General features: G+C 42.0%; 4 protein-coding genes across 5 annotated transcripts; 2 read left to right on the plus strand and 2 right to left on the minus strand.

Annotated features, from left to right (window-relative positions):
• The first annotated feature begins 423 nt into the window (after positions 1-423).
• Positions 424-2,477, plus strand: si:dkey-283b1.7 (brorin). The gene is made up of 3 exons (XM_053852686.1): positions 424-782; positions 1,597-1,726; positions 1,914-2,477. The coding sequence occupies exons 1-3, from the start codon at positions 426-428 to the stop codon at positions 2,135-2,137; spliced, it is 711 nt and encodes a 236-aa protein (XP_053708661.1). The 5' UTR covers positions 424-425; the 3' UTR covers positions 2,138-2,477.
• A 2,373-nt stretch (positions 2,478-4,850) lies between these two features.
• rpl23 (ribosomal protein L23) lies at positions 4,851-8,028 on the minus strand. The gene is made up of 5 exons (XM_053852688.1): positions 7,948-8,028; positions 7,184-7,267; positions 5,573-5,701; positions 5,385-5,498; positions 4,851-4,968 (listed from the first exon to the last, which is right to left on the minus strand). The coding sequence occupies exons 1-5, from the start codon at positions 7,958-7,960 to the stop codon at positions 4,886-4,888; spliced, it is 423 nt and encodes a 140-aa protein (XP_053708663.1). The 5' UTR covers positions 7,961-8,028; the 3' UTR covers positions 4,851-4,885.
• Positions 8,029-8,896: 868 nt separating this feature from the next.
• On the minus strand, positions 8,897-10,612 carry timm29 (translocase of inner mitochondrial membrane 29). Its single transcript, XM_053852309.1, has 2 exons — positions 10,351-10,612; positions 8,897-9,501 (listed from the first exon to the last, which is right to left on the minus strand). The coding sequence occupies exons 1-2, from the start codon at positions 10,454-10,456 to the stop codon at positions 8,897-8,899; spliced, it is 711 nt and encodes a 236-aa protein (XP_053708284.1). The 5' UTR covers positions 10,457-10,612.
• A 9,418-nt stretch (positions 10,613-20,030) lies between these two features.
• On the plus strand, positions 20,031-25,497 carry aoc2 (amine oxidase copper containing 2). Of its 2 annotated transcripts, XM_053851677.1 has the most exons (5): positions 20,032-21,654; positions 22,749-22,867; positions 23,014-23,180; positions 24,061-24,193; positions 24,283-25,497. In XM_053851677.1, exons 1-5 carry the CDS (start codon positions 20,097-20,099, stop codon positions 24,574-24,576), a joined length of 2,271 nt encoding a protein of 756 aa, XP_053707652.1. In that variant the 5' UTR covers positions 20,032-20,096; the 3' UTR covers positions 24,577-25,497. The 2 variants fall into 2 exon arrangements, with proteins under 2 accessions (XP_053707653.1, XP_053707652.1); XM_053851678.1 differs by lacking the exons at positions 24,061-24,193; positions 24,283-25,497 and adding an exon at positions 23,301-24,051 and having other exon boundaries at positions 20,031-21,654.
• Positions 25,498-25,531: the final 34 nt, after the last annotated feature.

The raw sequence follows: 25,531 nt of genomic DNA on the forward strand, positions 1-25,531 counted from the left end.
TCGCTTCAAGAGGTTAAGTGAAGTTGATATTATGGTGTCATCAAAAAAAGGCTTTCCAGCATCCAAGAAGGAAGAAGACACAAGGAAACAATATTTATAAATGTGTACAATCCTACCACAGTGAATCCAGACACAATCTCTCAGGAGCCCAGTAACATCCTCATGTGGTCTCGGTGCCTCACTCATCATCAGATGCCGTTGTGCCTTCCTTCCTCTGGTCATTTTTTTTTTTCTGGATCTGGTCAGTATGATGACATGAATAGTGAACTGCATTTGAGAGCATCACAAAATAAAAGCATTACTGAGATTGGTTAGCATGAATTATTCATACAACTCCATAGAACTGAAGTTACATTCAGGTAACTCCTATATTCAATGTCCCCATGTAGATGCTTGTGACTGAGCACACTCTGACTTGGCTCACTATGGCTCACGCCGGCCTCTCGCCATCATATTTGCTCCTCACCCTCCTCCTGCTACTTCCTGTCAGCACTGACCTCTCAGAGAGTAAACTGGATTATGCTTTGTGGGACTACCGTGGGAAAGTATGCCTGGACGACCGTGGGTTCGTATATGACATCGGACAGGTTTTCTTCCTCAGCCACTCAGCCTGCCCATGCACATGCACCCTGCACGGACCCGTGTGCGTGAAACCCAGATGTCCACGAGTCCACCCACGATGCACGCGCATTCGGTACAAGAGATGCTGTCCTGTGTGTGAATCAATGGCTAGGAAGTGTGTGTATGGAGGCAGGACATACTGGGTGCTGGAGGAGTTCACGGTGCGTATGACTCATGACACCAGCATGTGTACAAGTGGACTGGACTTGCAAATGCAAACTTGTGAACATTTTCATTTCATTTCATTATTCGATAGGCTGAAGAGTATTGACTAAAATGATTGCTTTGGAAAACATATTTGTAAGATGGCCTTTTTATGTAGACCTTTTTATGTAGTTATTTTAAAATACCATAAGCTTCACCTCAGTGCAAAAAATGTTCCATCCCAATGTTTTGTTTTTTTTTTTTTTTTTTTTTTACAATTTCAATGTTCCTCTTCTCTTCAAGGTAGCAGCATTTTTGCTTACAAGGGAAGGGCTGGGGTTTGTTAGAGCTCTGCATGTCTCCATGAACCAGCATGCTTTCTCTCTTAAAGAAAATACACTGTGTACATGTGAACCAGCAGTCTTTTACGGTTGTTGAAAACCTGACTCACTGAAACTCAAGTTAAACTCAGGACACTTTATTTTAGGAGTTTTGCTTTTAAGTTAGTCGGTAAATGGTTATTTTATTTACTCTCTTTCTTACTTTGTTTATAAAAGAAAAATACTGCTGTATTCACAGATATTGTTTTTAAAAAAAAGCAACATTGGAGATGCATTCTGTCAGCTATGAAAATCAATCAATACACAAAAGTCATATTCATGTTTTGTTTTTCTTATGTCGTACTTTGATTTCGTGCTCACAAATGTTGAGATGCACATCACGTAAGCTGAGCTTATGTTGCCGGTATGTGTTGTAGTCTCTTGTTCGTCATCAATGTAAAACACTTCCATACAACTTTGCAGTGATGTGAATTTGGTCTTGTGCTTCCAGTTGTCCCGCTGTGAGCGATGTCGCTGCGAGGCCAACCGAGAGGTCTCTTGCACCGTCTCCCACTGTCCAACCCCCCACTGTGTTGACCCAACCTATGAGGTGCATCACTGCTGCCCTATCTGCAAAGCTGGTATGACTTTTTCACCAATGATGTCTCCACATGAATTGCATGAATTGTTTTCCCAGAACGCTGATGTCTGATGCTGGTGAAGTTGAGAGCTATATCCAAAGGATTTACTTTCATCACTAGATTTTTATTGGATACACCATGGACTGGAAGTGCAGTGCTCCTGTTCATGGTGTTTCTCTTCTGCTAGGTCCAAATTGCTTTGCTGGCAGCCGGGTCATACCAGCAGGTGAGCCGGTGAACATTGACCAGTCAACCGTGTGCTACTGCACCCACTTGGATGGGACATGGCGGACACACCCGTATGCCATCTGCGAGAAGCTGCCGTCACCCACGGAGGCACCTGAGGCACAAACTGTGCGACCAGGTGGCAGGGAGAATGGCTTTGTACCAAAACTCAGCATGATACCATGAAGCCCTATTTTACTTTCATTTAGAAAAATTAACTAAAAAAAAAAAAAAATCTTTGATGTAATGTATCTAAAAAAGACTTGTTGGCTTTTCCTTTCAGCATTTAATACTTCTATTAAAGTTAAAGTTAAGTAAAGTTATAGTATAAGAAGGAAAATGGGAACCACAGCAGCTGAAATGTAGCAAGGCACAATAAAATGTGATTTGTGAAGTATTGTCAATAAAAACTGACGTGAAAACTATTTAACCATCCACTGAATTTTATTGCGCAAAACACCCGGAACCAGCTACTAACAAATGAATACTTCATTGTGTAAATGCAGCACTCTATGCTGTCTCTTCATGCCTATACTGTATGTAACTGGTTGTCTATGTATGTAACTTACGGACTGGTTATCTGCGTTGTGTTCTGGTACGAAACCAATTGAAGAGTCGAATTGTCCTTTTCTTTTTTACTTTATTTTTTTATTTAATTGAGAAAACAAAATCTGTTCCGTGCAGCTGCAACACAGACTCGACATATATGACATATATACGGAGGTGTTACGGCCCAGGGCCGTTTAGTTGTGAACTATCTCGGCAGGTGCCGATGGTTTGTCCTGATGACCTCCACCTGACGTCGAGCCTGGAAATTCCCCAAGTGGGAGCTCCTCAGTGGCAGCTGCTCTGGATAGTACTTCAAGAGACTTGTTTGATTCTGTGTTTATGTTGGCCACTGTTAGCTTTGTTGTGTTGACCTATCTGACTGAATTTAGGTGTAGTATTTTGTGTCATTTTTGTTAGACTATTGTGACGACAACTTGCTCAAATATGTTTCAAATATATTTTTCCTTTTTACCCAAGCAGGGACAGAACAATAATACATTTACAAAACCAATTTCATCGGTGACCCAGTCGAGTAGATTTACATGAAGTGTCAATTCATGAGCAGACACTGAATTTTTACCTCTGCTTCAGAATCCTGTAGTTTGATGTTCGCAGAGGTCCGCACTCTTTTGCTTCTTGGTGCAGCTTTTGGTGGGGTGAAATATTTGGACTTGGAAGAGGATTTCCCAGCAGATGTGTCCGTTTGGCTCCATAGTTCTTCTGGATCTTCCTCTGGTCTCTTGGACTTGACAGTATAGTTCAGAATTTCCATTGACAGATTAGGCTGCAGGATGTGCTCGACGTATCTGCCTTGTACCCAGGTAAACATTTTTGACACAAACTCTGCTGGTAGGAGGTATTTTTTCGTCAACATGATTTTGTTTTTTACCAGATGAAACCAGAGCTCCACATAGCAGTTTGTGTCTCTGTCCACAACACAAGGCCCTATACTCTGATCTGATGTCTCCAAGCGTCACACCACTCCATGTAGCACTTCATCATTACATCAATGTTCAGAAGAGGTTGTTTTTCTCTTCAGTAGCATCCTCCACCATGATGTCCACATGAGCCTGCTCCCGCTGAACTTGGAATTCAGACGTGAACGGGGATTTGGCTTTTTGATGTCATCCATGTTGTGGCGTCATTCCTGGGTTCTTCAAACATTCGTGAGTTGGATCGCAGGATGCAGGAGTCCGGGTGCACTTTGCTGCATTTGACCTGCATTTAACACATGCGGTAGCGTCACTACGAGAGATCAGAGGGTCGGGAGAGTGAACATTACCATCGGAGCAGAAAGTGATCATCTGGAAGCACAGACTGGAACCCAGGTGTAGAAATCCTTGCAGACTGATGAGCGGAATGGTATCCAGCTGTGCTGCCATTAAGATGGAAACAATGGGATGAAAAAAGGAAACAAGACACTGGAACACAGGAAATAACAAAATAAAAGCACACAAAAATGGAAACATGACAGTGCCCCCCTTTTAAGGAGGGCCTATACTTCCACTCTTCCAGGTCTTTCAGGAAAGTTGGAGGGAAACGCAGAGATTAATTTGGGGTTGAGAATGAGAGACCGGGAGACCCATGAATGTTCCTCAGGACTGTATCCATCCCAGTCTACAAGGTACTGGACACCCCGGCCATGTCATCTACTATCAATGATTTTGTGGACGGTATAGGCAGGATGAATGTCAATGAAGAGGGGAGACGTGGAAGGAAGGATGAATGCGTAGGGAGTCGGGAAGTTTCAGTCAGACGGCGGTGTCGCTGATGCGTCTGTCCACCTTGAAAGGACCAATGAATCTGAGAGAGAGCTTTCTGGACTCATCAGGGAGCTGTAGGTCCCGCGTCCAGAGCCACACCTTGTCGCCGGGCGGATATTGGGAAGCAGGAACCCTCCGATCCCCCAGTCTATTGGACCAGATGTCTTGACAGCGTTGAATGTGTTGGGTCACCGAGTATATGTTCGGAACACGCTAAATTTCAACTTATGAACAGCCTTTTTAATGCCTTGACTTAGGATTCATGAGGTTAATGCCTTTTCATGAAGCCAGTGGAACCCTGTTTTTCCTTCTCGTCTTTTGTCCTGGCTGGAATGGGCTTCCATATTCAAGTGTTCATGAGTAAGACATCTTATTTTGCTCATTCCCTTTCTCCGCCTGCCCTCTCGCTGCTCAACCTACTGTATAAAGAGCTACATTTTGTGTAGTGACAAGGGGAAAAAAAGTTACCATTTCAATTTAGATTGGTGGCACGGCTTTTACTTTCAAATGAAGCAGAATGAACATGACACCATAATGTCTGCCAGGGAGTGTAGTCTGATGTGACAAGAACATGTGTGATGGCCATGTTGATTTATTTATTTATTGGAAACAGGGAGAAGACTCAGGCTATGCTGCCAGCATTGGAGGCAATCCTGGGCCACAGGTCAGCACATTCTTTAGCAACTGGTCCGGTGATGGCTGAGCCTGTGGGACAAACGGTCAACGTTACACGCAGCACCAAAAGTGAAACAAAGACCCAACAGTTTTTACATAGCCAATACATTGAACTGAACACCACCCACGACACACCAAACCTTGTTCACTTTCCTTTAGGGAGGTACATTTACAGACCAAACTATTGAGTTTCATGCATTTAGCTTGTCAAAAGAAGCTGGTCTTGGCCACTGATTAGTCTCACCACTGGCCCTGCAACACCAAAAAAAGGCAAACTAGGAGTGTGTCTCAACGCTGATTGAGCTCAGCCAGCCACTGTGAGACTGCTGTCTCACCCACAGTGCTGAATTTTGTGTTCCCTTCTACGACAACTCACTCGACCACTGATCAGATGAAGCAAGTGCTTTTGGAAGGGAACTGAACCATCAAGTTCTTGACCAGCTCACCTTTCATTTCTCCTTTATTGTTCACAATGACACCTGCATTATCTTCAAAGTACAGAAAGACGCCATCTTTTCGCCGATACGACTTCCGCTGCCGTATCACCACCGCAGGATGGACTGTGGAGACAATTGGACATGCGTCACCTCTGAGCCTGGTGGCTATTGGGTCGACGGATGGCACCTTAACTCACCCTTCTTCCTGAGTTCTGGCTTGCCTTTCTTCACTGTGGCCATGACCATGTCACCAACACCAGCAGCAGGCAAACGGTTCAGACGACCTTTGATGCCCTTCACAGAGATGATGTAAAGATTCTTGGCACCTGCATGAAGAAGGCAAAAGATGACACTTTACCCATAATTGATCCAAGGGCTTCCAAAACAGCCTTGGTTGTAATATTGCAAAACTGATTGAGCTCAGTCAGCCACTGAGACGCTGCCGTCTCACCCACAGTAATGCATTTATTGTAACCTTCTACGACAACTCACCAGGCCACTAAGCAGACAAAGCAAGTGCTTTTGGAAGGTGCTGGGAAACAGGGTATATGACAATCAGCTTGTGAACATGACAATCTGCCAAAGTGAGGAGATTGTATGGCTTGCGTGTGTGTATTTTCTTTATTCAAAGTGGTTTTCCACATTTATATCCTGTGAAAATGCAAATAGAACGGATAGAACGAATGCAAATAGTCAGGTCTTCCGTGATATTTTGAGGTTCCGTGTTTATTGAAAGCCATTTTTTATGTTGCAAGAGAGCTTTTTAACAGGGCAGAATAGTTTACCTTTTACCATTTTGTTTTTTCCTGGCACGTTTGTGTCATGTCCGTGAGCAAGACGTTTAGCCCTGGTTTGCTCCTGACGGTTCAGATGGCATCAGTGTGTGAATGGGTGAAGCACTTTGGTAGCTGGATAAGCATGGAAAGTGCTGTATAAGTGAGTGCCACTTTTGAGAGGAAAAAAATGATGAAATTGTGATTTCATAGTTTAAAAAATTGACACTTTCGCCATATTGCTCACCCTTACTGTGAGATTTGCTGTATATTCACAAATTTTAAAATGTGGATAGACTGACATGAACTATGGGGTCATGACAGCATTTTTGCTCAAGAAAAAGTTTCAGTTACGGAAAGAATGGATCAAGTATTGTGTACCGATACCAATAGATAGATTCCACAGGGATTTCCAATCCATGTACAGCAGTGTTGTCGGCTGGGAAAAATAATTATACTGGCTAGTGGTAGTGAAAAACAAACGTGAAAGGGCAGCAAAAACTGACAAAAAAAAAAAATACTGTTTTTGTCCTGGTTTATTCAGCACTTTCGTTATGCTCATTTGAGACACAATAAATGCAATATTTTAAATCTATTTGAATTAAAACTTCTGTCCACTTTTAGTGGGGAAATTGGAACACAAGTTTTGTGCACTAAAGCTACTGAAGTGTGCACACATTTTCAATATATGCAAGTTATTCCACATTGTCACAAGTCTTAGTGGATCCTTTAGCATTATATATATATATATATATAATAGACCACTGCAATGACAGGCTCACAAAGCTAATGTGGATGAAAATGTCAAAATTTGCCATCTCCAAGAGCGATTCGAATCCTAGTTATCAGGAGGAAAAAAAAGACCTGTTAAAATTGTAGTATGGATTTAAAAAAAAAAAAAGGCTGAAGTATAAGACTGAGACTACGCAAATGACTTAGGGGGCAACCATATGACAGCAATGTGGATTGCAGTGTATATTCATATAGAGGAATTTGAAGATTGTGGACTGGTGCATCCCTAGTTTAGGTGCGTACCTGTGTTGTCTGCACAGTTGATGACCGCTCCGACTGGTAAACCCAGTGAAATGCGGAACTTGGCTCCAGACGAACCACCACGTCCTAAAAAGAGGATCACACAAATGTATCTTTATTTGGTCAATCTTTTCCTGGAGTGGGTAAACCAATTTAACCACACATTAAATAGGAGTGGAGCAATGCAAAACTCACTTATTCCTGCTAAATCCTCCTACAATTGCAAAGAAAAACCTAAATTCTGTTTGACAGCATCAATGCAATTCACTTGCACAATACACTAACCAGAAAACTGGGGTGAATTGATGTTAGATTTGTGGATATATGCCCACACACAACTTGTGGAAAAGACACCACTATCATGAAATTAAAAATCACCATGAAGTTGGTGTTAGACCATATTTCCTTCACTTTACAGCTTATTTGACTTAGTAGCTCTTCGACCCATAGCGCGCCCACATTTCAAGCACTGACGGTTTAATGTTCAATGTTCAATATGGACATCGCATTCCAATACAGAAAACACCAGCAGCATTGTCACTTAAAGACGGACGCGTAAATAAACGTGTACGACTCGGAGCCGTCACAAAAATGGCGCAGGCGGCAAAATGATAACGTATCAAACAAGCGAATGACCATAATTCACACAGAACTAAACACGGCAAACGGTTGAGAAGCAACTGTTTATACACATCGCACGAAAAGAATACACGCAGATTCTGTTTAGAAAGAAGATGTTGTTAGATGCTACAGAGCACACCTCTTACCTCTCTTAGACATGGCTGCAGGAGGGAAAGAGAAAGACACAGGAAGGAGTTGTCAGATATTCCGTAGGCATAGTCCACATCCGGGTCAAACAGTTGTGCACATGCGCAATGATGTCAATGTCCGCCCGTGGTGACTCCAGCCTCCTTGTCCTTAACATTCATAAGCGCACACTTAACATCGTCAAGGTGCTGTTGAGCTACAGTTCATTGTACAAAGGAAAAATACTGACACGCAAGACATCGGAACGTAAAAACAAGTGAAACAAGAATTAAACAGAACATATACGATACTAACGCCAGGGGGCGGAAGTGTCTTTAAGTCAGACTGGCTACACAATAAAATACATTTGCGAAACAAGGAACCCAGAAAACGTTCCTTTGGGCTCACACCTGTGATTAACGTTTCGTTTGAGGGTATACATTGCATTGTATTATTATTCGTCTTGTCATAATTGATGCCCTATTTGCATTTATTTGCACTATAATTTGGAACCTTTATTGTTGGAATTGATATTCCTGTTTTTTAATCATTATGAACGCACTTATTTTTTGTTATTAATGTGGTCATTATAGTACATATTCTTATTTTTATTAAACAATTTCCATGATGACGTATTCATTATTATTATTATTAGTAGTAGTAGTAGTAGTAGTAGTGATAGCAGTAGTCGTTGTAGCAGTAGAAGTACTACTATCATTTTATTTATTGTCCTTATTTATTTACATGTCCTTATATCATTACTATTTCATAATTACATTATATTAGATTACATTAGATTAGATGGCAATATTCCAACATTCTTCAAAGATTCACGTGCCGCGTAAGCACCCTGATTTTAATGTGGCATGGGTAAAACCAGAACAAAGAAAAAAATGAAATCATATTTTTCTTCTGGTCAAATGTCCTTGGAACAAAAGCAGACAAAAGGCCGATATTTTAAAATCCATTTTATTTCACCTCTGGAATCTCATCCTCTTCCATTCTCACTGGTAACCAAGACTCTTTGTGCAACCTTTCACTCTCATCCACCTCTTGGACACTTGGGGGTGATGTCTGCTGCAGATGTGCTGGTAAGTGCTTGAACTCGTCGTTGTTAACATCGTAGTCCTTCATTTTTGACTCCAGAACCCACCAACGACCGGCAAAACCCACATCCAGCAGGCGCTGAGGTAGTTCTCTCCAGGGCACAGACAGGTCTGAGCACTGGGCCTCGTACAGAGAGGTGTCAGGGTTGTAGTCAGCCAAGTACACCAAAGACAACAGAGCAAGGCTAACATGGCGCAGCCGACCCTCGTTGCGCATTCTCATGAGAAACTGGACACTGCCATCTGACGGCGGGCTGCGTACCCACGGCGACAGCAGACCCAGCTGATTAGAGCAATCCAGCAGTCTCTCCTGAAAGGAGGCTTCATCCGGTTTGGTGTAGACAAAAGCCGATGAAGCACCAAGCACTATGGTGTACACTGCAGTCTTGCCAGGACGCTTGCGGGCACTGACAAAGATGTCCTGAAATGCTTCTTTGTAGTCAGAAAGCAGACTACGACACCACATGCCTGCAGAAGGGAGAACACACCATCTGAGTTAACTGTCCACAAAAACACATGAACTTTTTTATAGAAGTTTATAATCGACTGTTTCCATGTTGTCTTACGTATATAGCATAGTTCTGGGAAATGAATCGATTTCGTTTTTTTTTTTAATCAAACAGTATTTATGGTCTCTCGCACTCTTCGCATCACCTTCATCCTTCTTGTCAGATAATTGGAAGAGAGAAAATAGTATTAGCATGTTGACAGCAATACGAACAGGAGGAATTTGTTGCTGTAAAAGGCAAAACAAATCTATGGCGAACCACCACCAAACCACACCTAAAGCCTAGTGTGCAAATATGACTCAGAGTCCCGCTACAAGGGGCCAGTATGTAAATATTTGTTTTACATCGGTAAGTCTCTAGAGATTGACCAAACTGCGACGTCTCACATCAAATTAAATGTTTTTCAGTTGTCCTTTTGACAGGATAGTTGCTGGATTCCACAATGTTTTTTTCTATTTTTTGCATTCTTGAAGAAGTATATTAACCGTGTCTGAATTAAAATGATTTTGACAGGTTGACAGATGAGGTTAGACAAGAAGCCCCTTGGACAATGATGTTTGCAGATGACATTGTGATCTGTGGTGAGAGCAGGGAGCCAGTGGAAGATCAGCTAGAGAGGGATGAAGGCTTTCCTCCCAATCCCTCAAACCAACTTGAGATATGGAAGAGTTTCGTGTCCTCCCTTAGGTTCCCATCAATGACCTCAAATGTAGCGAAACAGTCCAAGTACGGCAATGAAAACACACGCCTGCTTATCTCATGCAGTGCTACCTATTGGATCAATGTTTACTGCGCTTGTGGACCTCACCTGCTTTACTGTCCTTCAATTTTTGCCAGCGGCTGGACGAAGCTGGGGGAGAAGCCGATTTTGCCACAGCGCAGAAAAGTCTCCTGGAAACCAAACACGCAAACATTTTAACTTTTCCTCCTTCACCTTCACCCGTTCATATGTCTATCAGCCGGAAGTATTGGTGTCACACATTCAAAGCTCGTGCGCCAAACGGGGTCCGTTAAACGTTCCGCGGACGAAAGTGACGTGTATATGTTGTCAGTGCCTGATGTGGTTCGCCGGAAATTCCGCTGCTGGAACCGGAAATTGCGCATGTTTTGCCAACTATCGTTTACTGGTAAGCGCATGCGCACATGGTCATATCGCGCAAAGATGATGAAGTTTTCTTTTCTTATCACAATAGTTTTTTTAATTATCTTAAAATAGTGTAGATTTACAAATTGTATGTTTTTATCTGATTTTTTTTTATCCAACAACTTAAACAGACTCTAGCACTGCACCAAGTAGACATGAACCTCATTCAGGGACAGTAGTGCTCACTCCTGCTCCTGTTCAATCTATGTGAAACATACATTTCTCATACAATAATGATCATATATCGGAAGCAATACATTGCGCAGGTCAAATGTATTGGTGGAACTAGGAAAGTCCTTCGAAATAAAGTGCTGTTAAAAAAATAAAATAAAATAAATTAATATAAAATAAAATAAAATAACAAAAGCTCATCATAAATTTAACAGTCTGATGGCTGAGGGGAAGAAGCTGTTGCTGTGACGGGAGGTTCTGGTCTGGATGGACCGTAGGGTCGGCTCTGATCCCACCTGCACGTCTCTGGGTCCTGGAGACATACAGGTCCTGAAGAGGTGGCAGGCTGCAACCGCTCACCTTCTCAGCAAAACGTACGATGCTCTGCAGTCTGCTCTTGTCCCTGGAGGTCGACTGTATTTGATTCTCTTTAATGCATGTCGACTATTTCATTACCAAATGTGATTCACAACATCTTGTACATGTCTGGAATTATCTGTTGCATATTTATGCAATGTTTATGTTCCATGTTTTACGCTCCCATCTTTATTCTTTCAGCAGTCTCCCTGCTGACCTGCATCTGGACAGTACCCTCGGAATCGCTTCAGAGAATAGTGACCTTCTCCATCATGTTTACTCAAAATAAGTCAGTTTCTTAAATAGCACTTCAATACAAAGCTGCACACCTGCCTTGTGTAAAACTTAGGCGCTATGGAAAACCTCAAGCAAATGAAGCTGGTTATAGTAGTTTTTTTCCAATGGTTCTAGGTGCTGATTAATATCATTAACTTTGACAACCCTTTGCTTATAAATAGGAGCACAATTACGATACATACTACCTCCCTCAACCAAGCTATTGTTTAGCACCTATCCTTATAGGGAAGAAGAATGTAGCGCAGCACTCGCTTCATTTCCACAGTCTGGAAATGAAACTCAAATGCAGATGTCTTCAGCACTTTTCCCCACACTCCAATTTGAGATGTTTTGGGGGTAGTTTCATGACCAAGATTCCTCATCATCTTGGTGTTGAAACTGACTCAAATGAATAGAGTCCACTGAGGCTGTTGGGATATGTAAAATGCTCGTGACATATTATATAACAGGGAGATGGGACTGGACTGTGCAGCCTCCCGAGTGAGACAGGAGAGGGAAAAGACATCAGAAACAGACGGCCAGCTGGTTGTGTTGACAAGAATGCTGCAAAATCAGTTTCCATCTTTCTTTTTTTAGTTTTGCATATATTATAGTATACTATAGTACTATAGTATTATAGTACAATGTACTATGTACACGTGCCAATACATACACAGCTGTGTTCCTGTAGTAACTGTGGGAATTTTGAAAAATCACATCTGTTACCTGTTATCGTTTGGGAATGGTGCATGTGCAAAAGCTTAACCACCTCCCCCCTCCCACCGCCAAAAAAAAGCAAAACAAAACATCAAAAGTGTAATGTTTGTCATGAGAGTCGAGAGGGTTAGCTGACCAAATTATTTTCAGAAGTAAATAAGTGGCATTCTCACTTTAAAATTGAGTCCCATCTGAGGACAATGTTTAATGAGACCTCTTAAGCACACGAGAGAGAGTTCAAATTGTTTTGTTCGGGGACCCAGTGGATCAAGAGTTGAAGCCTTAGCCCCGCCCCAACTTCTTCCCCAACATAAAAAAGAAAAAAAAACTGTTTTGGATTGCCTCCTAAAAATAACAAAAGTGCCATAGGGAAAGTGAGGCAAAGAGTTTTACAGAAAAAATGGTGAAGAAGACGTTACCAGGGATAACAGCTTTTTTTTTTCATCAGTTTGTGTTTACAATTTGTGCAATCTTATGTTTGTGTTAAAGCAACATTGCTTAATGATTAGACATAAATAGATTATTTTCATATTTCCTGAGATGACAGGTTTAAAATCCTGGACTCAGACTCTCCGGCGCTCTGTTAAACGCTCCCTTGGACTATCTTACTTTCTCGGGGCGAGCTGAGTTCCTTTGTTTACATCATGGCAGAAGAATGGAATGACGGAGCAAGATCCCAGTGCAGTATCTGATCCTAAAGTGGTCATGTTTCTAACCGACTTGTGTTCACTGCTGCTTGCCAAATCCTAAAACAAATGTGTATATGCTTGTTGTTTGTATATATGGAACTGCAGTGCTAAAAGAGGATAGATATACTTTGAGTATGGTGAAAGCAGTTTTTCAATGAATTGAAAAAAAATGACTTGCTCTAACACAATGATAGATGTCTGCTGTTTGCAGTGAACATATAGGTGGCCAAACCGATTAGTTACAATGCCAACAACCGCGATATTCATGTCAGTCAATATATTTTGATGAAAAACAGTGTTTGTACCGCACTTGTAAGGCGTTCTTTGTGTGGGTCTTGGGTGTGTTATCAAATGTGGGAAGGTATTTGTTCCATGATAACATTATTATTCTGGAAACAACGGTGGCGCACTGCCACGGCTTGAATGAGAGCCGATGAGATGAACATGACAGTTTTCGAAACATCACAATGACTGATGTCCGCTGCTCGCGGAATTGCAGTAGTCCATAGTGCATTCCAGTCGGACATGTGACGGAGACGGACCCTGACGACGGCTGCATCTTAGAGATTTATTTCTCATAGCTGAAAGATTGCGGTTGGTTGTCACATAATCAGTAAATGTTCAAACCATTCCACGTTTCCGTTTCCTGTTTGTGTCTCCTCCAGTGTTACAGCACGCAGCTGGGACCGATCTAGTAATCACTTCATCACCGCTTCTATTTCCTTGTTCCTATCTGCCGTCCCAGATGCCTGCTTTAACTACCAAAGTTCCCCTGGGTATTTCCTCTTGGTGCTTTGTTTGCTTTTCTGTCCACCGCATTTTGTGTTTGTCTTTGCCGTCCATGTCTTTCCACTACATGTTGTTGGTTGGCTTTTGTAACTGTAATCTGTGACGTTCTGTTCTTCCGTTTATTTGTTGTTTGTTTTTGCTTTTGGGTCCTTGTTCTCCCAATGTTGTGGCTCGTGGCGCTCCTGTTTGGTCAGTATTTTTATTTGTTTTCATCGTGTATTAATGTTACTTTGTTAACTTATTCTTGCTGGTCCAAGAAAACGTGACTCCATATTGATTTTCATTTTCATTTCATTCAAGTTCATTAGTTCAGCATTGCATACAATATGATCTTCACTTCAAAGTCGCAGCTGTCACATCAGGCCAGGCTCTCTAAGCATTGGTCATGGGGGCCCAGGTCTCTTTGGATTTCAAGTTCAAGGTTCAAACCCATGGTTTAAAAAAATAGAAAGAAAAAAAAACACTGAATTTGGACATGTGGGAGAAGACAGATATGCATGCACATAAACACTGCTTCTGGTAACAGTGGGAGTTTTGAAAGGTCACATCTCTTTCTCCTTCTCCTGGGAACAACCATTTTTAGGATATTTCACAATCTGCAACACATGAAGGCAACTGAGTATGATCTTTGTTGGTGGGAACCCAGAGACATAAAGTGTTTGACAAAATACTCTGGATGCCAGTGAATGTACGAGTTATCATGACAGGCTTACGTGGTGCCATTTTAGCTTTTACATTTCAGCGATTCAGTGGCTTTCTAAGAAAGACTTGGGCAACCTGTGTTCTGTGGCAAGTAACATTCCAGCTGTCAGGCGTGGTGCCACACTTCTGAAAGAAAATTTGAAATTCAATTCTAATAATTAAAATATATAACTAGGAATTTACAAATGCAGTGTTTTGTAACAAACTCCTATTGGCTGAAAAGGGACTGCCCTGTTGGGGCTGCACTCAGGCTATACCAGGTGGTGGACCGTGGTGCTGCATTCTAGGGGCCGCAAAGGGCCGGTGGGCAGCCAGTTTGAGATCCCTGGATTAGAGGAACATTTGTAAGATCTGCCACCATGATAGCTCTGGTTTTCTGCTTTGACAATGAAGACAAAGCAGGGATGGGATACGTTCCCTCCCGGCATGGCCTGAAAGAAAATGACCATACTTCAGGAACCAAGCGTCCTACTGGTCAGCCGAGGACGAAGAAGCACCCCCAGAAAGGACAGTATGAGCCACCGAAGAGTCCACCATGTCCTTCAAGTAGGCACGAGCAAAGTCAAAGCCGGAGTAACTGGTCCTCCCGCGAGCTCCAGGTGTGGGGGGAGCATGCGCAGCATCACCCAAAATGACCGAAGCACTTGCCGCTGGCAAAAGCAGCTAGTGAGGTGTTAGTTTAGCTTTTTGGCTGTGATCACCAGGACTATGGGCAAAGAGTTCACCTCAAGCACCGGGTCCCTCTTAATAAAAGTACTTGAATAGTCCATTCAGCTCTGTGGGTTCCTCTGACTGTAGGGCTGAAGTCTCTCAACCTGGACTTCCCTCCTGCCGAATGTCTCCTTAAGCCTGGTACCGGTAGAAGTGGTGGTTGACGGGGTCTATTGGATTAGAAGAGGTCGTTCAGTTGTGTGGACGTCATCTTCGCATCCAGCTTCTCCAGAAGCTCTGGTACGTTGGGGTTATAGGTAGTGGGCGGTGCCAACCTTGGTGGGGAGCCAGTCAATCGAAGTCTCAAGTCGAGGCCATTCCCTCAATTTTATTTTAGTTTTGAGAAGTTTCTCGACCAACCCTCAATATTCATGATCTTGTTTTGAACCTATAAATAAATGTGTTTTGTTTATTTACATTTTGCAGACACATTTATTTGACACTGAATTTTGCGGCACTGCATCAAATGGGGCGAGCTGTCATGACGATTGCTTGCACAATCGTAAATATATATATATATATATATATATATATATATATATATATATATATATATATATATATATATATATATATATATATATAGTAAAAGTTGCCTGAAACAACTCTTTTTATGTTCTTGGAATCTCTGTTACATGACCTTTTTTATGTTGCTGACAGCTTCAACAATTGCTACATGCTGCATGCTTCTGATACCATATGTGCTGCCTACTCTGCACTAAATGTACTGCATGACCCACTTCCTTAGGTTATTGTACTCATAAAAAAGTGGGGAATTGGTATGAAAATTCACGTTTACAGTTGGAATGCAGCATCCACCCTAAACTGCGTAAAGTTCAATAAATACACAGATTGAGATTCTATGAAACATTCTGCAATGCAAGACTCGCCAAGATCTGGCTTTCAGCTGAGGAGTCTTTCCAGACACACCAGCGAGAACTCAGCAGCACAGTGAAAAAGTAAACAGTCATTAATACTCAAGTGAAAACAAATGAGCGAAAAAAGAGCTTGCCAGAATGTCCCTGCAGATCCCTCCCAGATCATGAATTGTGAGATTATCAAAACGTCTGTGCTGCAAAGTCTCACCAAGGTCACAGTTTTTAATTAAAATGGCGCTACTGTATGGAGACTCTGCCTTTAGAATATGCATGCGATCTTTTTCATTTTCATTTATTTATTATTTTTCGTGGATGTTGTGAGTCACATAAAAACCAACCAAGTTTCACGAGTCCAAAATGTCGACCAAAATTTGCGTTGCATCATAAAAATGAATGCAGATGTTTCATCCATGAAAGGCATGTGGTCTGGTGTGTTTAGGTCTGGTTGTAACCCTAGTTGTAATCACGGCTAGACTTTAACCATGACTCTCTCTCTCTTTGGATCAAGGCTTCTGCAATTCCTGCTATTGGTGTTTTCAATTTTGAATTTCAAAATTTTCCATTTTCAGTGACCTAAAGCAGCTATGTGTTATATAAGAATATTTGCTATAACAACAAACCGCTATCTTTTAGTTATGAGAAATAAATCTGTCCGTCTGCATCACATGGAATGCACTACTTGAGTTCCGCAAGCAACGGACATCGGTCATGGTGATGTTTCTTAGGGGATTCTTCCGTGGAAACATACTGAAAACCTTCATGTTCATCTCATCGACTCTCATCTAAGCCGTAGCGGTGCGCCACCGTTGTCTACAGCGCTGTAGAATAATAAAGATGAAGGCACAGCGTTTTCCTCTCTCGCTTTATTACATCATGACTGTCATGTTTTTCTGCGATCAGAGAGTGATCATCATTCACACGTTGATTTCCAGTTCACTGTGGACAGAGACGTCAGCGTCAGAAGCTATTCTTCTTCACTCAGTTCCAGGACAATCACCAGGGATGATGAAATGTGGTGCCAGCTGCATGTCTCACCAGCTCAGAGCTGGTGAAGTAGAAGTAGCTGCAGAAAGTAGCAAATTTATTTAGCGCTTTCTAGACGGCCGAATTTGAACAACGGCGGAGTCAGAGGGCTACAACAGTTCAGATACCTTAGTAGTCACATCCATATCAATTGTTCACAATTAACTCACACAATACAAGACTGTCGCAATTGTACTTATTAATACTAGAAGTCCCTGACAGCAGTTATTTAGCCTTTCCACCATTAAAAAACTCAGAGATGGGTCGATGACCAGAAGGATTTTTTCTGCCAGTGGGTCCCATTTGTGAAAGCTTTTCTTGCTCCTTCTTCTACTCTACCTTTCGTTGCTCCACTGTCATGTTTATACATTCCATTCATGGTTGCCACAACAGGGAAAAATAATCCATGCTCTTGTTGATGAAGTCAGTGCCTGGAAGGCTGATATTTATAATGCACTTGGGGATCCACACTGCAGATTAGAAGGTAATAAAGTAGCCTAGCTGTGACCACTCATACTGCACAAGATTGTGTTGAAACCTAGCAGCTGGATTCTTGGCATTATGTAGTTACGTGAAGTTGTTCGCTATTCGCTAGTAAACAGAACACTTGAGTGCACTCATCCATATTTCCTGTGATGTTTTTGTTACAGCAGGTTCCAGTTGTTGCTCAGCACTCTCAGCACACTGCATGGCAGGGAACGAATACACAGTCAGGACCAGCAAGGTCTTCTCTACCAGAAATCATGAGCAGATTTATGACAAAAGTCAATATTTCACTTTTAAACAGCAAAGAAAACTTTGTTGGTCTACAAGTGTCAATAAACTTTTGAATTGAGTCATCATGCTGTGCAGACATTCTCAGGCATCATGGACCAGGAACACTCCATCATTCTGCTGTGACGGTGTATGGTCAAGTTAGAGGCAGATCAGGGTTGAAAACAACTGGAAGTTCCGCATTTCACCAGCCTCTTTGCTGCATGTGTGTGCATGAAGAGGAGCATTGATGACTCCGATTTTTGACAAAAGTGAATATCCGCGCACTACAGAACAATCATTAAATTCATGCGACTGTGGTAAAATAAATAGGACAAAAAAATGTGTGCTGTCAAAGATTAAACGATAACAAATGTGTCATAGTATTTAGTTTTATAAAATACACACATGTGATATTATGGCCATCTGTTTCTCTGCCTGCACCTTGTAAATTAAGCTCGCCCGTAGTGTGATGCAAGCGGAGATCAAAGGGGGACAGTCTTTTGAAATGCATGGTTCAAACTCATGCCAGATGGTTCTTTCATTATTCGCAGTTGCCGTCCATGTGGACTCAGTTATCCGAGGAGTACGGTACGCTGACTCTCCTGTGGAGCATTAGCACAGTGATAAAGCTGGCTTCATGACTGTCCCTACTCTGGTCCGCGTTTGCAAAAGTTACACCTTCGCTGTATGAATGAACACGAATGAGCGCGGATGCGGATTGTTTACTTTCTATGCAGGACCTCACACCGCCATGCTGTAGCTCTGCAGAGATCGTGGTTGTCAGTCAGCTCTATATGGGGACCCAGTGGAGGAAGACTTTGCCAATGCTGGAGTGAATGTCCATTGAATATCCATTGTGTAACTAACCAGAACTGTGTTCATCCTAATCAGACTGTGAAGCACTCATACTCAAACAGTACATAATATAAGTGGACTAAAATACTATAACAGTGTTTGTCCCTTATATTCCCTCTAGCTAGCCTAGTAGCTCAGCTAGTAAGGACCCAGTTCCTTTATCCTACGTTGCTACATATTAACATATTAATATTTTATACTGTGACTTTCATTCAAATGTATATTATTTTTTTATTTAATAAACGCATGAAACAACACAGCAGGTCTGCATGGAAATGGAGGTTGCGGGTACCTCGATGCACCTGAGATATTGCAGTAAACATTTGTACGAGGAAATAATGAATTAGCCACACTTTTGTTCTGCCCTCAAGTTACATTTAGAACAGATACAAAACGTATCATTCATTTGCAATTAATAGCAAGTTAACTCTGTGGCTGTAATTTGTTAGGGCAGTGTTTTTCAACCTTTTTTAACCCACAGCACACTTGAAAAAAATCCCTGTCTCCAGAAAGATGAGGGCAATATCGCAAAAATAATAAGTATTTTGATTTTGTCACTTGTCTTTTGCATGATTTTATTGTCGTCTGGAGAGTTTCTTTGTTCTGCATTTCGTTTTAAGCCAACTTTTAAACAGCAAGGAAAACTTTGTTAGTCTACGAGTGTCAATAAACGTTTGAATTGAGACATCATGCTAGTTGATAGCTCAGTTCAGTGCAGACATTCTCAGGCATCATGAACAAGGAACACTTATCATTCTGCTGTGAAGGTGTATGGTCAAGTTAGAGGCAGATCAGTCATCAACTGGATGTTCTATGTGTCATCTTATATCAGTGGGACATTTGAGGTGTAACGGGATTTTCCACGATGCACGTAACACAGTACACCGGTTGAAAAACCCCACCTTAGGGCAATGTGAAAATATGACTGTGACACCTACTGTAAATCATGTGATAGATGTCATTGATATTTGTTCTCTGCAAGGTACTGAAATGAACAAATACCTCAGCATCAAATGTCAAGTGACTGTGGCTCCATTCGGCTACCGCTTCAGAAAAAATAGATTATTTATTATTATTATTATTATGATTATTATTATTAGCTTTTTTGAGGGGGTGTCGGTTTTTGCACTAAGGAGTGGATAAAGTCGTTCTTGTTAGGAACTCAAAATTAAGGGAAATCCGTAATGTGACTCCCCACAAGTCACGTAGATTTCTCAAAAATAACATATACCTTTGAGCAATTGTTTTTGAGGTGTTGAATTGAAACATCTTAAGACATGATATTACATTAGTTTTATTCCAGCGGGGGGATGAGCAGGCTTTTCCTGTCATTGAGGAAGTGATACATGGGAATGGAAGGAGGAGGGAGTAAGTGGGCGTCAGTGAGGGGGTGGGAGTTATACAAGCTGTGTACATGAGTGTGTACATCTTGGGCGCTGAACTCCTGCTTCTTTCTTTCAACTTGTGTCGACACCAGCAGACGAAGATGAACTCCCTGGTGAAGTGGGCTCTCATCTTGTTGGCCCTTTTCTCTGCAGTCCTGAACATTGTCCTCATTTGCATCCACTCCCACAGGGCACCCAAATGCTCTACACAACGGATTCATCATCTGCAAGCCAAACACGACAACCGCAGCCAAGTGTTTGCGGATCTGACCCAGGAGGAGTACTTGCAGGTCCAGCGGTTCATGGTTGGACAAAAAGACCTGCAGATATCTGTAAGTCAGATCACTGAGCCGTCACAGAACTTTTTGTTTTTGATCGACCTCTCCTTGCCAAGGAAAGCAGAGGTCCTTGGGTACTTGGATAACAATCGAGCACCACCAGTGCGCGAGGCTACAGTTGTGGTTTTCCATGGATCCCAAGGCCACATTAAAGAGTACATAGTCGGACCACTCCCAAACCCAACCTACTACCGAGATGTAACCAAAGAGAGGTACAAAAAAGAGCTGCCCATCAATGCACGTACAGTCACTGTTGGAGAGTATGTGCTCTTGTTCAGCTTCTTGGAGAAAGAGGTCTTTTCCCAACTACCAAAGGTCATGAAGGAGAGTTTTGATGTGGACAAAGACAAGTCTCTGAATGCCTTTGAGCAAATGCCACGCGGTCTGCATTCTGGGGACAGGGAAACCTGGATTTCCTTTTTCAGAGATGTCACCGGCATGTACATAAACCCAGTGGGTTTTGAGGTTTTGGTCAATCACAGGAGTGTGAACGCATCCAATTGGCAGGTGAAACAGCTGCTTTACAATGGTCAGTACTTTGATAGTGTTGAGGAACTTAGGAGCAAATATGATGCAGGACTTGTCAAGAAAATAATCTACAAGCACTCGGATGACTACAGTTCTTTGAAACCCAGAATCAGGCCTGGACAACTCCCACCACAACAGTTTTACATTGAGGGCAGACGCTTCAGCATCAGTGGGAACCAGGTTCTTTACCTGGACTGGAGCTTTGCCTTTGGACTGAGCTCCCTCACCGGGATGCGGGTATTTGACGTTCGCTTCAAGGGAGAGAGGATTCTCTATGAATTGAGCATCCAGGAGGCTATGTCAGTGTATGGCTCTGTAACGCCGGGGATGATCCTCACCAAGTTTCTGGACTCCAGCATTGGAATCGGACGGTTTGCACATGAGTTGGTCCGTGGTGTGGACTGTCCCCATGAAGCAGCATTTGTGGACACATACCGCTACATCGATGTGCCTGTTCCAGTCCGATATAAAAATTCAATCTGCATTTTTGAGCTGAACACGGGTCAGCCATTACGTAGACACTTTTCAGATTTCTTCCACAAGAGTTATGGCGGGATGGTAAATAGCGCACTCGTGTTCCGGACTATCACGGCCATTGGGAACTACGACTACATGTGGGACTTCATCTTCTACCAAAGTGGATCAGTTGAGGCTAAGGTCCATGCCACAGGATACATCTCTTCCTCTTACCTGGTAGATGGCAGTCTCAAACATGGTCACCAGGTGGCAGAAAATGTCCTTGGCAACATCCACACCCACTTCATCAATTTCAAGGTGGACATGGACATTTTGGGTGAGTTTCTAACCTGGTTTTGGGCTGTCTGCATGACTCACAGAGCCAGTTTTACCAATTCACTCTTGGAGCATCGGTAACCCCCGAATGGAAAGGTTTTTGTATGGATGGTGTCTGTCAACACAATTACAGTAAATATAAATAGCAATGTGTGGTGTGCTGCTAGCCACTGCCATACTGGGAAGCTCACGAGGTTATAGAAAAAGTCATGCAGAGCAATAAAAGTAATGGCTTTCAAAATACAATTATCCCTCCAGTCAACCAAATTATGATACTGTAATATATTTGACAAATACAGACTTATGTAATGAACATTACATAAGTGCCTTCCCCTCAGCATCAATGACATCGGCACAGCAATAAAAAATATATTGCCTCATTATTCTCAACCAAACACCCTGTAAAGAAATGAATAGTCTGGTGATCTTCAATAAGTCTTCAAGAGTCTTTCCTCTTCGCTGTCCTCATGCAGACAGCTCCGCAGCTGTGAGATCACCGCAGCGAAAACGGTTTCTGTAGAGCGATATTCATTTAAGCAAATCTGTCTGTCAATAACATCAGATATTCATCAGCCTAATAAAGGCGAAAACATGTGAGTTATCTAACACCCGAGTCAGTTTGCTGCTGAATTGCTGCTGACCTCTGAACCAGTTGCTGCTGCGCTGCCGTCATTATTGAGAGTTTCATTCATTATAAATGTGTTTAAAAACGCGATCATCATTGGAACAGACAAAGCTCTGGAAGTGGGAAAAAAGGTTCTTGGAGCCATTCACTATAATTCCTGGTTCCTGCTCTGCAAACGTGAACTAGAACCATTTAAATGGTTCCCAGAACTGAATGAGCTGTCGTAACTATTACTTTCAGGATTACAGGAAAGACCAGCATTGTAGACAATGAATGACTTCCAACTCAGTCCAGTGGAAACATGGCCAATTCAGCATCTGCGCCCTGTAGCAGTCTACGCTATGACCAATGAAAAATAAGAATAATAAGAGTAATAATCATAATATGACTTTCAGGGTTGATGATGAAAACTCTTATTGAATGTATATTGCAGTAAGTTTGAAAAATGTCGTCAATATCTCATTGTGCAGGAGTGAAGAATGTATTCCAGACCAAAGACATGGAGTTTGTCAATACTTCTTTGCCATGGAAGCCTGAACATTTCGCCATGGTCCCTCAGCTTGTTGAAAAGACACTGAAAACAGAACAGGTCTGCTTGGACTTAATTCATTTTTTACCTCAGTCAAGATAGTTTTATCTAAGCACAGACTTGTGTTAAATATTTATCAAACCACCTGATAAACTCCTAAGTGCACAGGAAAAAAATGTCATATGTCAAAAGTGTGATGTTGGCAGGATGCTGCTCTGCGTCATGACATGAAGACTCCCCGCTACCTCCACATTGCCAGCAAGAAGACCAACCGCTGGGGACACCAGCGCTCTTACAGGCTGCAGCTGTATAGTTTTGCTGGAGACCCCCTCCCAGAGAGTGAGCCTGAGGAACGGTCCATGTCATGGGCCAGGTAAGAAAAAAAGAAACACATTCACAATCTCACACTTGACTGCATAGAAGCAACACCACCTGACTTTACTCGCATGAAAGATTTTGATCTTAGCTGGTACCACTCACATCTCTCTGATAGGACATCCGCAGTGACAACAGGAAACTTCTCTTCATCCACGGACAGATTTACCCATGGCATGCCATTTTAGCTGCTTGGTTAACTAACCCTAACCAATATAAGAACAACTAACCCTAACCAAACTAAACCATCCAGGTTTAGTTTGGTTAGTTAATAGTGTCTTGAAAAATGTGTGCATTACTTTCCTGGTTGGCAGATAAAGAGTGGGTTACTACTATTATCTTTATTATTATTTATTTATTTTTACACTTGTTGTTACATCTGTAATTATTTATTTTATTGTATCTTGTTTATTTTTGTAATGCTATTTACATATTGTGATTATGTACAGACTACTCTGTTCTGTCCTCTGTAAAGCAAGCATTTGTTATGTATGGCAAAGTTTGGGATAAATTCATAAAGATATTTGGAATTAGAAGTGTATAATCAGACATAGGGCAAATATTTGGCATTTGTGGGAGCTAAATAAAGAGAGAAATAAAAGCTATATTACATAGAGAATTGTTTTCTTGTAGGTGTCATTATTATTATTTATTTTACATTTTTCCTCTTCTCTTTTGAGTTGAGTTGATGTTTTTGACTGAGATGGAATTTGTTGATGAATAAAACCAAGATTCACTGTCCTGTATATACGATGAAGACCAGGGGGTGGAGGGTACGGGTGTGTTTGAACCAAAAAATAACCCACAAAAAAGTAATATATTCACATTGAGGGGTTTTACAGAAGTGTGTGTGTGTGTGTGTGTGTGTGTGTGTGCAGGTACAAGCTTGCTATCACAAAGCATAAGGACAGGGAGCAGACCAGCAGCAGTCTGTACAGTCAGAACAACATGTGGTCTCCAGCCGTGGACTTCAGCCAGTATCTGCAGGACAACGAGAATATTGAGGATGAAGTGAGTCCACATATCAACTACTCAGGACAACAGAAATGTCAAAGAAACGGTTTGAACAAAGAATTTACTTTGCTTTACTGCATTTGCAGGACCTGGTTGCTTGGGTGACCACTGGCTTCCTTCATATCCCCCACGCAGAAGATATCCCAAACACTGTGACTGTTGGCAACGGTGGCCGGATTTTGTTGCGTCCACATAACTATTACGATCATGACCCATCGGTTCACTCTCCTGATGTGGTGCACTTTACCTCAGGCAGCGAAGACAACTGTTACAACAACAGGATGGCTTGCCTTGCTCACGAGACATGCAGTCCATCACTTGAGCCCTTCTCCTACCACGGCTTTGATGGAGTCCTGAGGTTTGAAGACTGGTCAGAGTGAACCACTGACTTGTTACAACAATTAGACACTTTGGTTTGGTTTGGTTTTCTTCACACGTGACAGTTTGGACGATGGAAGACCCCAAATGTTTACTTCAGATGGCGTATGCCATCAGCGTCATGTAATCTGGAGGGATGCGTCTGGTCATTTCAACCACAGAATGTTATAACCCATCTGTGAAAGCCAGTCCAAAATTCAGCAGCGAGGAGAGAATTTGTGGGACTTGGCTTCAAACATGCTTTAAATAAATGAAACGCTATTATACTAGCAGCAACTCAGACTCTTATTGCTGGTAAATGTTCAATCAACCGAGCTTTTTGTTTCCAACTTTTGACCACTGACCACTGTGGGTATTTTTGTTCAGCGACCACAGTCACATCATTCTATAAACAAAAAGAATCTGATCGATTCAATGTGTGGACGTTGTTTGTTAACTAGTGATGTGTAAAATATAGTACACATACATGCGTTGTGACATCAGAGCAGAGGTCATTGCGGTGTTTGCCTGTATTCTACATGGACTCTACGGCAATGCAGACCCACAATTGACTCACAAGTGCCTTGTGAGGGTGTGTTGCAGCGGAACTGCCGTCAAGAGCCCCCATCCAGCCGCATCAAGAATCTGTTGCATTTGACATTCATGTTCAGCAGGCCATGGACTATGAATGAGCAAAGTTTAATTCACTGAATGAATAAAAATAAGATGAAAGACACCAGTAAGGACTCAATTTAACTGTACTTACTGTACAATAAATAGCTAAAAATGAAGGAAACTTGGCTCAGTCATACTACTTGACCTGCTGAACATGAATATGAAGTTAGGACTCTGCTAATCATTATGTTAGGTTGAATTTATTTTGAAAATAAGATGCAAGGCATCAGTAAGGACATTGTTATGTGGTTCCCTTTTGTACAATAAATCATATTTCTGTAATAAAAGTACATGAAACTTTGC

Source organism: Synchiropus splendidus, chromosome 19, assembly GCF_027744825.2.
Source record: "Synchiropus splendidus isolate RoL2022-P1 chromosome 19, RoL_Sspl_1.0, whole genome shotgun sequence".
NCBI lineage: Eukaryota > Metazoa > Chordata > Actinopteri > Syngnathiformes > Callionymidae > Synchiropus > Synchiropus splendidus.